General features: G+C 40.0%; 1 protein-coding gene across 1 annotated transcript in view; it reads right to left on the reverse strand.

Annotated features, from left to right (window-relative positions):
- Positions 1-12,207, reverse strand: part of Cbl (Cbl proto-oncogene) — a 98,778-nt gene extending 86,571 nt beyond the window's left edge. Inside the window, exon 1 of the mRNA XM_046438567.2 lies at positions 11,872-12,207. Within this exon, the coding sequence (XP_046294523.1) occupies positions 11,872-12,063 (192 nt within the window). The 5' untranslated portion in view covers positions 12,064-12,207. The remainder of the gene's footprint in view (positions 1-11,871) is intronic.
- Positions 12,208-12,931: the final 724 nt, after the last annotated feature.

Consider the following 12,931-nt stretch of genomic DNA (forward strand, 5'->3'; position numbering starts at 1 on the left):
ATTTATCAAAATCCCATTCAGGCTCTTGAATAGTAATTACTACATAATACTTCTCAAATACTACCCATGAGCGTTTATTTAAAACACCATGCCATTTATAACTCAATACCAATCTCATTACTTTCATTTATCACATCAACTGCAGAAAAAATACATTTACTATAATGTATGAAATTAAATAGCTGACATGTTCTGATAGATTAAGCTTGCAGCTTTTATACATGGATTATTTTTTAATATTTTTTTTTAACTTGGAGATGGACAAAATACCTTTCTTTCTTTCTTAAAATATTTATTTAGGTTGTGGCTGTACACAATACCTTTTTTACTTTATTTATTTGCACGTGGTGCTGAGGATTGATCCCAGAGCCTTGCACATGCTAGGCAAGCACTCTACCGTTGAGCCACAACCCCAGCCCACAGTACCTTTATTATTTTCATGTGGTGCCGAGGATTGAATCCAGTGCCTCATGCATGCTAGACAAGCACTCTACCACTGAGCTACAACCCAGCTCCATAGATTCTATTTTTAAAAGGAAAAAATAATTCTTTATCCAGAGTTATCAATACAACTTCAAATCAAATACTTAACATGAACTATAGGTTAAATGATTTTGCAAATGCTTTTGGATGCTATATAATAATTTCAACACAAATATGGATCAAAGCATTGCATAGATGCCAGCTTGGTTTATGCTCTCCATTCCCCAATCTTCTCTCTTATCTCCTCAGGGATTAAGTAATGGTTTGGCTCATGACCCCACAGAGGAGCCCCAGAGCTGTTTACACACTTCAGCTATACCCACAGACTGTTAATTGTGAACCCTGGCTCATCTTTAACACCCCAACACCTGGTTTGTGTTCAATAAAAACATGAATGTGAACTAGGCCAATGCCTGTAATGCCAGCAACTCAGGAGGTTGAGGCAAGAAGATCACAAGTTCGAGGTCAGCCTCAGCAACTTAATGAGAACCTGTCTCAAAAAATAAAAGAACTGGGGACATAGCTCAGTAGTAGAGGACCCCTGGATTCAAATCCCAGTACCAAAAAAAAAAAAACAAACCTGGGACTGTGGAAAGGTGCCAACCTAATTTTCACCTAAAGGAACCAGCTACTTTATTTAAATCAACAAGCTAGACAAGAAATGATGGTGGAAGATTTTTTTTGGAGGGAAATGTGGCAAAATATGTTTTGTTTTGTTGGTAAAAGATTTGAACCCAGGGCATTTACTACTGAGCTACATTTCCCAGTCATTTTTATTTTCCAAATCTGAATTAGGGATCCCTTAGTTGCTGAACCTCAAACTTACAATCTTCCGCCTCAGCCTTCAGAGTTGCTAGAATTACAGATGTGCACCACTGTGCCTGGCCAAAATAAGGATTTTAAAAATTTTAATGTATGATTCCTGTAACCCAACAATAGCATTTCTAGGAATTTTCTAAGCAAATACTTAAGAGCTGGGCATGGTGGCATGCACCTGTAATCCCAACTACTCAGGAAGCGAAGGTTAGAGGATCACAAGTTCTAGGCCAACCTCTGCAATTTAGTGAAACTCTTTCAAAATAAAAAATAAAAAGGACTCAGTGTGCAAGGCCCTGGCTTTAAAGCCCAGTTCAGAAAAGAAATGGAAATACTTTAAAACTATACACTGCCAGGCATGGTGGTCCACACCTGTAATCCCAGAGACTGGGGAGGCTGAGGCAAGAGGAACGCAAGTTCAAGGCCAGCCTCAACAACTCAGCAAGGCCCTCAGCAAGTTTGTGAGACCCTGTCAAAAAATACGAAATAAAAATGGCTAGAGATGTGGCTCAGTAGTAAAGTGCCCCTGGGTTCAATCCCCAGTACTCAAAAAAGAAAGAAACTATGATGAATACTACTATTATACTGCTTCTAATATTAAGGGAGCTGGGGTTGTAGCTCAGTGGTAAAGTGCTTGCCTAGTACATGTGAGGCCCTGGGTTCAATCTTCAGCACCACTTAATTTTTTTTAATATTTATTTTTTTACTTATAGATGGACACAATATCTTTATCTTATTTTTATGTGGTGCTGAGGATCGAATCCAGTGCCTCACACATGGTAGGCAAGCACTCTACCTCTGGGCCACAACCCCAGCCCAACTACTAATAAATAAATTAAATAAAGGTATTAAAAAAAACTCAGAAATAACTTAGAAAATCATCAATATGAATTTATTAAATAAATCTACATATACTCACATCATTAAGTTCTATACAGTCTTTAATTTTATACAGTTTTTGTCTTTTGGTGGTTTTTTTTTTTTTTTTTTTTTGGTGCTGGGGACTAAACCCAGGGCCTTGTGCACACAAGGCAAGCACTCTACCAAGTGAGCTATATATATCCCCAGCCCCTTATACAGTCTTTTTGTTTTTTAAAGAAAATGTTTTTCAGAGACACCTATATATATTAATAACATTTCCATATTAATAATTTGCTATAATTTAGCAAATATTTTTTCAAATTCCAGAACCCTTTAAGAAAAATCTTCTGCTTAAAAATGTTTAAGTATGTATTAATTTCATAATTTAAGAACATTGTCTTTAAAATATTTTTTCCAGGGCTGGGGTTATAGCTCAGTAGCGGAGTACTTGTCCAGTATGGGTGAGGCACTGGGTTCACTCCTCAGCATCACATAAAAATAAATAAAGGTATTGTGTCCATCTACAACTAAAACAATATTTTATGTGGATCTTTTTCCACTTTTTTTATTGTTGCATTAGTTGTACATAATGATGGGATTTATTCTTACATATTCATACATGTACAAACATAATTTGGCCAATATCATTCCCCAGCATTTCCCCCCTCCCTCCCACCTCTTGTCTTTAAAATCTTAAACATAAATATTTTACTGCTGTTTTCTTAAAAAAAAAAAAAAAAAACTGGTAAATTTTTCTAAAATAAAAGCTAACTGCAGTATGGAGCCTTGCTACATCAGCTATGGTCCCTTGACCAGCTGCATTCATATCTCCTAGGAGCCAGTAAGTAATGCAGAATCTCAGGCTCCACCCCAGACCTACTCAGATTCTCCATTCTGGCAAAAATCCCAAATGATCTGAATTCACATCACAGTCTGAGAATCACTAGTTTTACAAGATATCACTTGATATAGTCTGAACACCAGTTCAAGATCCACATTAAACAGTAGAAGCTGAACAAGTTGGAAAGGTTACTTAATCTATAAAAATTTCATAAGATACACTGAAATTCCTTATATATTAACAGATGTGAAATTGTAAACTGAGCTACAATATAAGGAATTAATAATGGTTGTCAGTCTTAAGTAGCAAATGCTAAGAGGTCAACTACTTGCTCAAGTCAATAAATCATTCTCAAAGATGATGCTGTCCATGCAGTTTTCTCAGAGCCATTTAGGAAAAGATACAAGGGCTGGCTAGAGGAAGAGACACTAGATATGTCTGGAAAGGGTAGTCGTTTGAGAAATGAGAGGAAATGGGGACTTTTACATTTTGTTCTGTATATTTTATGAATCATAAATAGCTTTTGTTTTTCTCAAAGAGTGCTACAGCTAAGTACTGCTGTTCGAAATAAATCTGAACAAAGAGGAGTCAAGAATCAGGGTCCAATCCCACTCAATGAAGCACCAATGAACTGGCCTCATTTTAAGCATTCTTCCATGGCAAATCCAAGCCAGAGGGAAGGTAGCAAGCAGTCAGCAGTGGCTGTGAGAAGGTACTCAGGCAGCGAAGTATGCTAAGCACGACTCACTGCCCATTCCAAAAGTTGCAAAGAGAAAACTAGAATCACTACTGATTTCTGACAGCTATATCATGGTAGTGGCACCATATCTCCCCAGTGGATATGCACTGCCAATGTCATCATTAGCACACTTTCTCCCTCCTTTTGGATGCTTCTGCAGGAAGGAACATTGTGGGGACAGAGTTGAGGCTGGCTTCCAGTGCTCCTGGTTGACTACTCCCACCTATTTCCTTCCAGCACAAAATGTGCTAATCATAAAAACATTTCACAATGACTTGCTTGTTATAATCCCCTTCTCCTAACAAACCTAATATAGATCAGAATTAGCAACTTCATTGGAAAATGTAAAGTGGAATTTGGATTCAATTTTCAAATTAATACTTAGTTCATTATTCCGTTAATGCTCTAAATTAATCATTAGGAAAATAATTTTGCACAGTATGTTACTGTATATTTGAATATAACATGAATTCGACTGAGGAAATAACTGATCATGATTTATCAGTCCTCTGTAAGTATACTGCTAGCAAACAACATACAAAAAATAGATTTTCCTATAACCAGAGTCACCAAAAACCAAAGTCACAAGTGAACAAAGCAGATTATCTTCTCTCCTGACCTAACCCTACTCTGAAAATAAAAAATAAAAAGGGCTGCGGATGTAGCTCAATGGTAAATAAAGCACTCCTGAGTTCAATTTATAGTACCAAAAAAAAAAAAAAAGGTCACTAATCTCATGAACTGACTCATGTTTCCCACACAGTAAGAAAATTATAAAGAATTTTATATCCTTTAGGGAGTTCTTAATAGACATAAAAATAACACACTCATGTTTTATGATGACTGTTATACTACCTTTATAAGATAAAGTAAATGCTACTTTAATTCAACCCTCAAAAACAAATTCCTGACTGATTCTTCCAATAAGACAGAAAATGAAGGACTATGTTAAGACAATGCCTTAGTCCTGAAGACCTCTAGTGGGAGAAGAGATAGATGTATTGATAAACTAAAATTAAACAGTGGTAAATGTCACCACAGATAACATGAATTAACTATAATGGGAAAATTATATACATAAGCTTCTATGTTCACCATGAAAAATAATCAGCACACATAATTTGAAGAAAACACTAATCCTTAACTTAAAAGTAGGCAACAGTGGGGGCTGGGGATGTACTCAGTGGTACAGTGCTTGCCTAGCATGGGTTCAATCCCCAGCACCACATATATAATACATAAATACATACATACATACATACATACATTTGGTAGCAGTTATTTCATCAAATGGTACTAGTTTAAACATTATCTTGACATATCATTAAAGAGAATGTCCACTTTGCTTTAATGAATGGGGGTGGAGGGGTGAGGGGGGTAAAGACTGCTGTTCTGTATCTGCAGAGGATACCTTCTAAATACAATTACAGATCTCTTAATGGGGCTACCCTCTGAGAAATGCATCTTGAGGATATCACCACTGTATAAATATCAGAGTATACTTACACAGACCTAGGTAGCATGGTGAAGGTCAATCACTCATTGTGGCCTCTTGATACAATGAAGAGACACAATAAATACAAGATGCAGGGCTAACAGGACATACTGTTTATAGTTAGTTATTTTTTAAGTAGATTAAAGGAGTACAATCTAAAATAAAAAGCACAATAAATACATAAACTAGTAACATACTCATTAACATATGGTATCATGTGCTATACTTTTCGTACAAATGACATACAGTAGGTATGTTTACACCAGAATCCCCACAAACATGGGAGTAATGCATTGCCCTATTATGCCACAAGGAGACAGGAAATTTTTGGCTTCATTAGTATCTTCTGGGACCAGCAAGGTATGTGTGGTCTGTGGTTGACTGAATAGTTGTTACGTAGCACATAACTATGGTGGCTTTTGTGATTGAGGCTTTGTTGAATATGTGAGAAGGAAATCTATGGAAGAATTTACTAGCCTTGGAAGTGGGTAATCCTGAATTTAGGCTCCACTATTAACTCTCTCTGAACCTAAATATCTTCATCTATAAAACAAGGATGACACCCATAAAGGGCTACTGAAATAAATTAACTTGATGTGATTAAAATAAATTCTCAACCCCATATCTTTTCCTTTCAGTTAATTCCTCGGGGACACACAATTAATTTAACAAATACTTAAAAAGTACCTTTTATTGAATAACCCCCTTAACTGGATACTGCAGGAGATAAGTCAGTTACACTGCTGCCCTCAGGAGTTTACAAGCTTCAGCGGTTAAGATAAACACAGAAGAAATATGTTTCCATGTGTAAACTCTTTAAGAGATGCCATCTCACTTTGGACATGTTTCTCTTGTAGTCACTTATCACATGTATCACTTATAATGCAATTCCTGGCATGTAAGAACTTACACCTAATACCCGGCTTGGGACTCAGTGAGCATGCAAACATAGGAAGAAAAAAATGTAAAAAGAGGAAAGGAGGAAGTGAGCAAGAAGACAGATGAAATATTTATTTATAAATTCAACTAAGTGCCAGGCATGATGGCACATGACTAAAATCCCAGCAGCTTGGGAGGCTGAGGCAGGAGGATCTCAAGTTTCAGGTCAGCTTCAGCAATTCAGCAAGGCCCTAAGCAACTTATCAAGACCCTGCCTCAAAATAAAAAATGGCTGGATAAAGCACCCCTGGGTTCAATCCCTAGCACCAAAACAAAACAAAATTTAACTAAGTACCTCTTACTACCAAAATACAGGAATTTACCTAAGATTCTTTTGGGGACAGGGCACAGGTAGGGTAAGCAGCAGATAAAGAAAGAGATGGTTGTTTTATTCCCTGCAGTACTGGGAATTGAACCCAGGGGTGCTCTACCACTGAGACACGCTCCAAGCCCTTTTTATCTTAAGACAAGGTCTCACTAAATTGCCCAGGCTGCCTTTTAATTTTTTTTATTAATGTATTGTAGTTATACATAATAATGGGATTCACTTTGACATAGTCATACATAAATAAAATAGAATTTGCTCCATTTCTGACCCCAGTCCCTTCCTCCCTCCACCTATTTCCCCTTCCTCTACTTCACTGATCTTCCTTTCATTAGTTTTTTTTTTTAATTGGTGCTTTAAAGATACACATAAAGGTGGAATTCTCTGTGATATGGTCTCATACGTACAATATGTCAATTTCATTCTCCATTTCCTCCCACCCCCGTAAATCTCCTTCCTCAACTCCACTCATTTTCCCTATTCATTTTTTTTTTTTTAGTTTGGTTTGGGGTACAAGGGATTGAACCAGTGGTGCTTAATCAATGAGCCACATCCCCAGCCCTTTTCATTTTTTATTTTGAGACAGGGTCTCAAAAACTTGCTGAGGCTGGCCTCAAACTTGCAATTCTCCTTAGTTGCTGGGATTATAAGTGTGTCACCAAGCTTGCCTTAAATTTTCAACCTTGCTGGGTGTGGTGGTGCACGCCTGTAATCCCAGCAGCTCAAGGAAGCTGAGGCAGGAAGCAAGTTCAAAGCCAGCCTCAGCAACAGGGAGGTGCTAAGCAACTCAGTGAGACCATATGTCTAAATAAAATTTCAAAAAAGGGCTGGGGATGTGGCTCAATGGTTGAGTGCCCCTGAGCTCAATCCCTGGAACCACCCCCCCAAATTTTTTTCAATCCTCCTGCTGTAGCCTTCCTCTTCCTGTCTAGGCCTTCAAGACCACTGGGATTACAAGTATGTGCCACCATGCCCAATAAAAATAATCTTTTGAGGATACATTTTTAAACTCAAACAAGACATCCATAGTGGTTTATGTCTGTAATCATAGTGACTCGGGAGGCTGAGGTAGGAGGATTATATGTTCAAAGCCAGTCTGTGCAATTTAGCAAGGGCCGAAACAAGTTAATAATAACAAGACCTGTTCTCCGGCTGGCGCTGGGGCTCAGTGACAGAGCACTTGCCTCACACATGTGAGGCACTGGGTTCGATCCTTAGCACCACATAAAAATAAATAAACAAAATAAAAATATTGTGTCCATGTATAACTAAAAAGAATTAAAAAAAAAAAAAGACCCTGTCTCAAAATAAAAAATTAAAAAGGGCTGGGGAATTCGGTGGTAAAGCATCCCTGGGTTCAATCCCTAGTACCAAAATAAAAACTAACAAACAATAAAAGGGGTCTCCCACACAGGCCTTGAACTCCTGGGCTCCAGTCATTCTCCTGTCTCAGCCTCCCAGAGTTCTGGGCCTACATGCCATTATGGCCAGCTAAAAATACTTTCTTAAACATATGCTTTGCCAGGCACAGTAGCACAGGTATGTAATCCCAGGGACTCAGAACACTGAGGCAGGAGGATCTCAAGTTCAAGGCCAGCCTCAGCAATTTAGTGAGGCCTTAAGTAACTCAGCAAGACCCTGTCTCAAAATAAAAAATAGAAGGAATAGAGATGTAGCTCAGTGATAAAGGTGCCCCTGGGTTCAAATCCCAGTACCAAAAATAAAATAAACACATGCTTTAAAGAGAAGAATTTTAGATAGGCGTGGTGGTGCACAACTTTAATCCCAGTGATTCTGGAGGCTGAAGAAGGAGAATTACAAGTTTGAGGTCAGCCTCAGCAATTTAGCAAGTCCCTAAGCAATATAACAAGACCCTGTCTCAAAATTTAAAAAGGGCTGGGGTTCAATCCTCCATATTAAAAAACAGAAAGAAAGAAAGAAAGAAAGGATTTTTTTAATAAGTTACATCCAATTAAAAAATAATCAATACCTTAATATTTTAATGATGCCAGCTAATTTCAAATAAAACAGGACTGAGGGTGTATCTCACTGGTAGAATGTCTGCCTAGTATGGTAAGACCCTGAGTTTAATACCCAGCATCATAAAAATAAATAAATAAATAAAACAGTACAGATCCAAAATACTACCAGCTCAGTTTCAAGGGTGGGAAGATGACCCGAAGCCTTTTATCCTCCAGTACCTCAGCATGATAATAATGGCTCTTACATGTTTAAAAAGTTGTAATAACAACAAAGAGTATGGTATTAAGTATGTGCCCAGCAAAACCTAAAATATTTATAATCCCTCCCTTTACAGAAAAAGTTTGTCAATCTCTACTTCACAATGGCATTTTACATCTCTCACTAAACCTTGATACTTTTAAATTTACATTGAAGGCAATGTGTACAATTTTTCTTTCCATTCTCTTCTCCCTGCCCAATTTGTCTCTTTATTTACTATTTTTCTTCACATAGAAATATTTACACAAATATCTATTACAACATCCTGGGGATGGGAAAAAAAAAAAAAACTAAAACAGAAAAACTTATTAGAGGCTATGTCTTTTGTTTAATAACAAACATTCTATCATAATCATTTTGCTCAACTAATCTATAATGGGTTAGTAAATTAGTAAACTGGATTTACACTGACCAGAATCCAGGATTTACACCAACTTCAACTGCATATATCCAACAGCGGGAAGGGGAGGAAACTAACAATTTCCAGTGCTAAATCAACCAAGTACAAAACAGGTATGAAATCATGACTTAAGACTAAATTCAATAAACATGGGGTACATCTGTGGCTGTGACAGTAAGTTCTTACTACTTGTATAATACCACATGAAGTCAAGGAGGTGTAACGACCCTACTAAAGACTTTCAACAATAAAAATAAAGTAAAAAAAGAGAACCCACTATGCTTAAAACATCAAGGGTAAAGACATGGTACAATCTAGCAATGCTAGAGAAGTATTCAGAAATACTCTAGAGAGCAATATTAACCTACAGGACTAACACATCAGAAAACACTGAATTGGGCTGGGGATGTGGCTCAAGCGGTAGCACGCTCGCCTGGTATGCGTGCGGCCCGGGTTCCATCCTCAGCACCACATACAAACAAAGATGTTATGTCCGCCGAAAACTAAAAAATAAATATTAAAATTCTCTCTCTCTCTCCCTCTCTCTTTAAAAAAAAAAGAAAACACTGAATTTTCATTTCAGCACAACTAGTAATATGTGATACAGGACACAGTATCGAAGCCATCTTCCAAGACAAGCAGAGTATAAGAATAAATATCCCTTTCCTAGACTAAAATGGAAAAGCTAAAAGCATACTGTCCTTTAAACTACCTATACCTAAAAGCATTTTAACTCAAAAACTTTTGAGTCCTCTTTATTCCATCCAAACAATTAAACAACCTGCAGGAGAACTCAATTAAATACACTTCAAAGAGATGAAGCAATAAGACATAGGGAAGACTTTATTTGGACCATCATTTATCCTTTATTTACCAAAACACAAAAGTTTGATTAAAAGTTCATTATTTCTAAGAAGTCACAAATTGGCATAATTTTGATACACTTCACCAACTGGGCCTATATGAGAAACTGATTAGAAAAGCAAATAATTTTTCTGTCAGAGGAATCTTTTAGTCCTTAATAGTAAATCCCCAAAACGCAAGCTTAGAAACTTCAAATTTTGAATACAATATTTTTTAAAAGATGTCAACATATTTAAAGTTTCCTTTTTTATTATAATTTCTAATAATAAAATTAGCACTACACCACCGATATAATCAACAAATATTTGTGTCATTAATTACAATACGAATTTGTCTGTCCATCTATGGTACTGCAGATGGAACCCAGAGCCTCTTGCAATACCAATTATTTAACCATGAGAAAAATCACCCCTCTGCCTGGCATGTGTGAGGCACTGGGTTAGATTCTCAGCACCACATATAAATAAATAAAATAAAGGTCTATCAACAACTTAAAAAAAAAAAGTGGCTCTGAAATCACTGGTATACACTATAGGAGTGTTAATTCTCACACAGGACTTGTTAAGCATTATATAGCACATTTACATTTGCCAAGTACTTCATAATCATTTTATTAGCTGTTTTTAGTCCAAACAACCTATGAAAAACTTACAGAAGAGGAACCTAGGTCCGGAGAGGAACCAAAGAAAACCAATTTTACCCTGGAGGAAATAACAGCATTCTCTTGCATGCCAGATCCTCCTATCCACTTTTAATCTGAAGTATAAGTTTTGCCAAAATGTTATTAATGAATGATAAATATCAAGATATATTTAATTCTAACAGAACATTAGACTGCTTATACACTTTTTAAGTATAAGGGACTGTTACTTAATATGTTTAATTATATAGACACAACTATAAGGAAGTAAAATTCTCCCACATGACATACTTAAATGACTAAATATAACGTCTTTAATTTTTTTTTTGCCTTGCTTAAAAAAAAGTAATCAAAAAGACTCATGGAACAAACTCAAGTCAGGTCCTGCAATAATAAGGAGCTAGGCCCTTACAAGAAAATGTAGAGCCAAGCTAAAAGCGGTGAGTGGAGGGAGGAAGTTATGAAAAAGTCAAAATCTGCTGCTTGGCATATTCGGTCTTTCCACCTTCCAGAAGATAATGGTTCTAACCAGAACTTGTGGTTTAATCAGTGCATTATCTCAAAACCGGCAATGGATCACATCCCAATGCTTCGAAGGGTCAAAAAACTTGAGCTAGTGCTAGATGTGGAGGAAAGTTCCTTCCTTGCCCCCATTTAAACCTCCCTCTTTCTTTTATCCTGGTATTACATCCTAAAGAGAAAAAAACCTTACGCTCACCCAGAATACAGTTAGCCTGTGGAGTTGTCCTGCCCCCAGGTCCCTCAATGAGAGCCCATAAACCCAATTCCCTAGTCAGATGTCGACTTCTCATCCAGCCAGGAGAACCAGCCGGTAAATCAAACGCTTCCTTAACCCCCTCACGACGGTCTCCCAGGGCCAATTCCGTGACCCACATCCCCACACCCCGCACCGAGCCCCAAACCCCACTGCACTTCCGCCCCGGTGGCTTCCCAGTCAACCCTCACCCCAGCCCCCACCCCATCTTTGTCTCGCTCCCCGAACACCTCAATGTCCCCAACTCCCAACAGCAGCCCTTCCCCCAAACCGACCCACCATCCGGCCTCCTCCCCTGCCCCGGCTCCAGGCCCCCAGCCCCCCTCGGCCGGCGGGTCACCCCAGCTCCTGGCCTCCAGACCCTCCCCCAGCTTCCTCCGCCGATCCCAGCGCTGGCAAGGCCCTCCGCCCACGCCCACCCTGCTCCCGCGGGTCTTCGGCAGGCCCTTCACCTTGTCCATGAGCTTCCAGCACTTCTCCACCATCTTCTTGTCCACAGTCCCCGGCGGGTGGGGGCTGAGGTGGTGGTGGTGGTGGTGCGGCTGGAAGGCGTCCTTCATGAGCCCGATCAGGCCGCCCGAGCCCGAGCCTCCGGAGCCGCCACCGCCCCCGGCGCCAGAGCTCTTTTTCACGTTACCGGCCATGGCCGGGGAGAGTCGGGGGCCCAGCCGGACGGCCGGCTCCGCTCGACAGCGAGCGAGGGAAAGGAGGGCGTGAAGGAGGGGCCTCTCGCGGCCGCAGCAGCCGCCGGCTCTCGGAGCGGTGGGAGGAGCGGCCCCGGGGAGGGGAGTGGGCGGTGCCGGCAGTGGGGGGTGCAGGGCGCGCCCCTTTAAGCGAGCACGAGCCCGGCGGGCGGAGCGCGGGGGCGCGCGCCAGGGACTGACGGCTGATCCCAGAGCTGGGGAAAGCAGGCGGCAGCGTCCGAACCCGGGAGAGACCCCCACCTCCCGCCCCACCCCCTCGCCAGCGCCCACGTGCCCACAGCTCCGGGAAAGCAGCCACCAAGTTTCCGCGCCCGCCTCCCTCGCCCCTACCCCCGAGGGCGGGAAGGGGGCGGGGCCAGCAAAACCTCAGTGCTTGCGCCCTCTGCTGGAGACGCGCGAAAAGGAAGCGGGTGGGATCCAATGTGAAGCCTGCGCACTAAGCGGAAGCCGAGACCTCCATGTTCTTTGTGGGCTGGCTGGAGGTTGGTGCTTTAGGAGAGGGTCATTGACAGGTAGCAATTCATAGTGGAAAGAATCTTTACAAGTCCTTTCCTCACGCCTGACAAATGTGGAAATTGAACTTATAGTTATTTGCTTCATATTGTGGGAAATGGAAGAAAAAAGAAACGTATGTCTCCATTCTCTGGCATTTTAGATTCTTCATTAGGACGCGACTGAGTACAGAAAAAAGAACGTTGAAGATTGTTCCAACCTGATTAGGCCCCAGAAAGGCTCAAAAGCTGGGAACCCTCAGGCCATGAGCACTTCTTCCATGCTTTTGACCTCTTAAAACAAAGCACTTCCCTTT

Source organism: Marmota monax, unplaced genomic scaffold, assembly GCF_021218885.2.
Source record: "Marmota monax isolate L192 unplaced genomic scaffold, Marmota_monax_Labrador192_F-V1.1 WCK01_AAM20220418_F8-fsc00081, whole genome shotgun sequence".
Lineage (NCBI taxonomy): Eukaryota > Metazoa > Chordata > Mammalia > Rodentia > Sciuridae > Marmota > Marmota monax.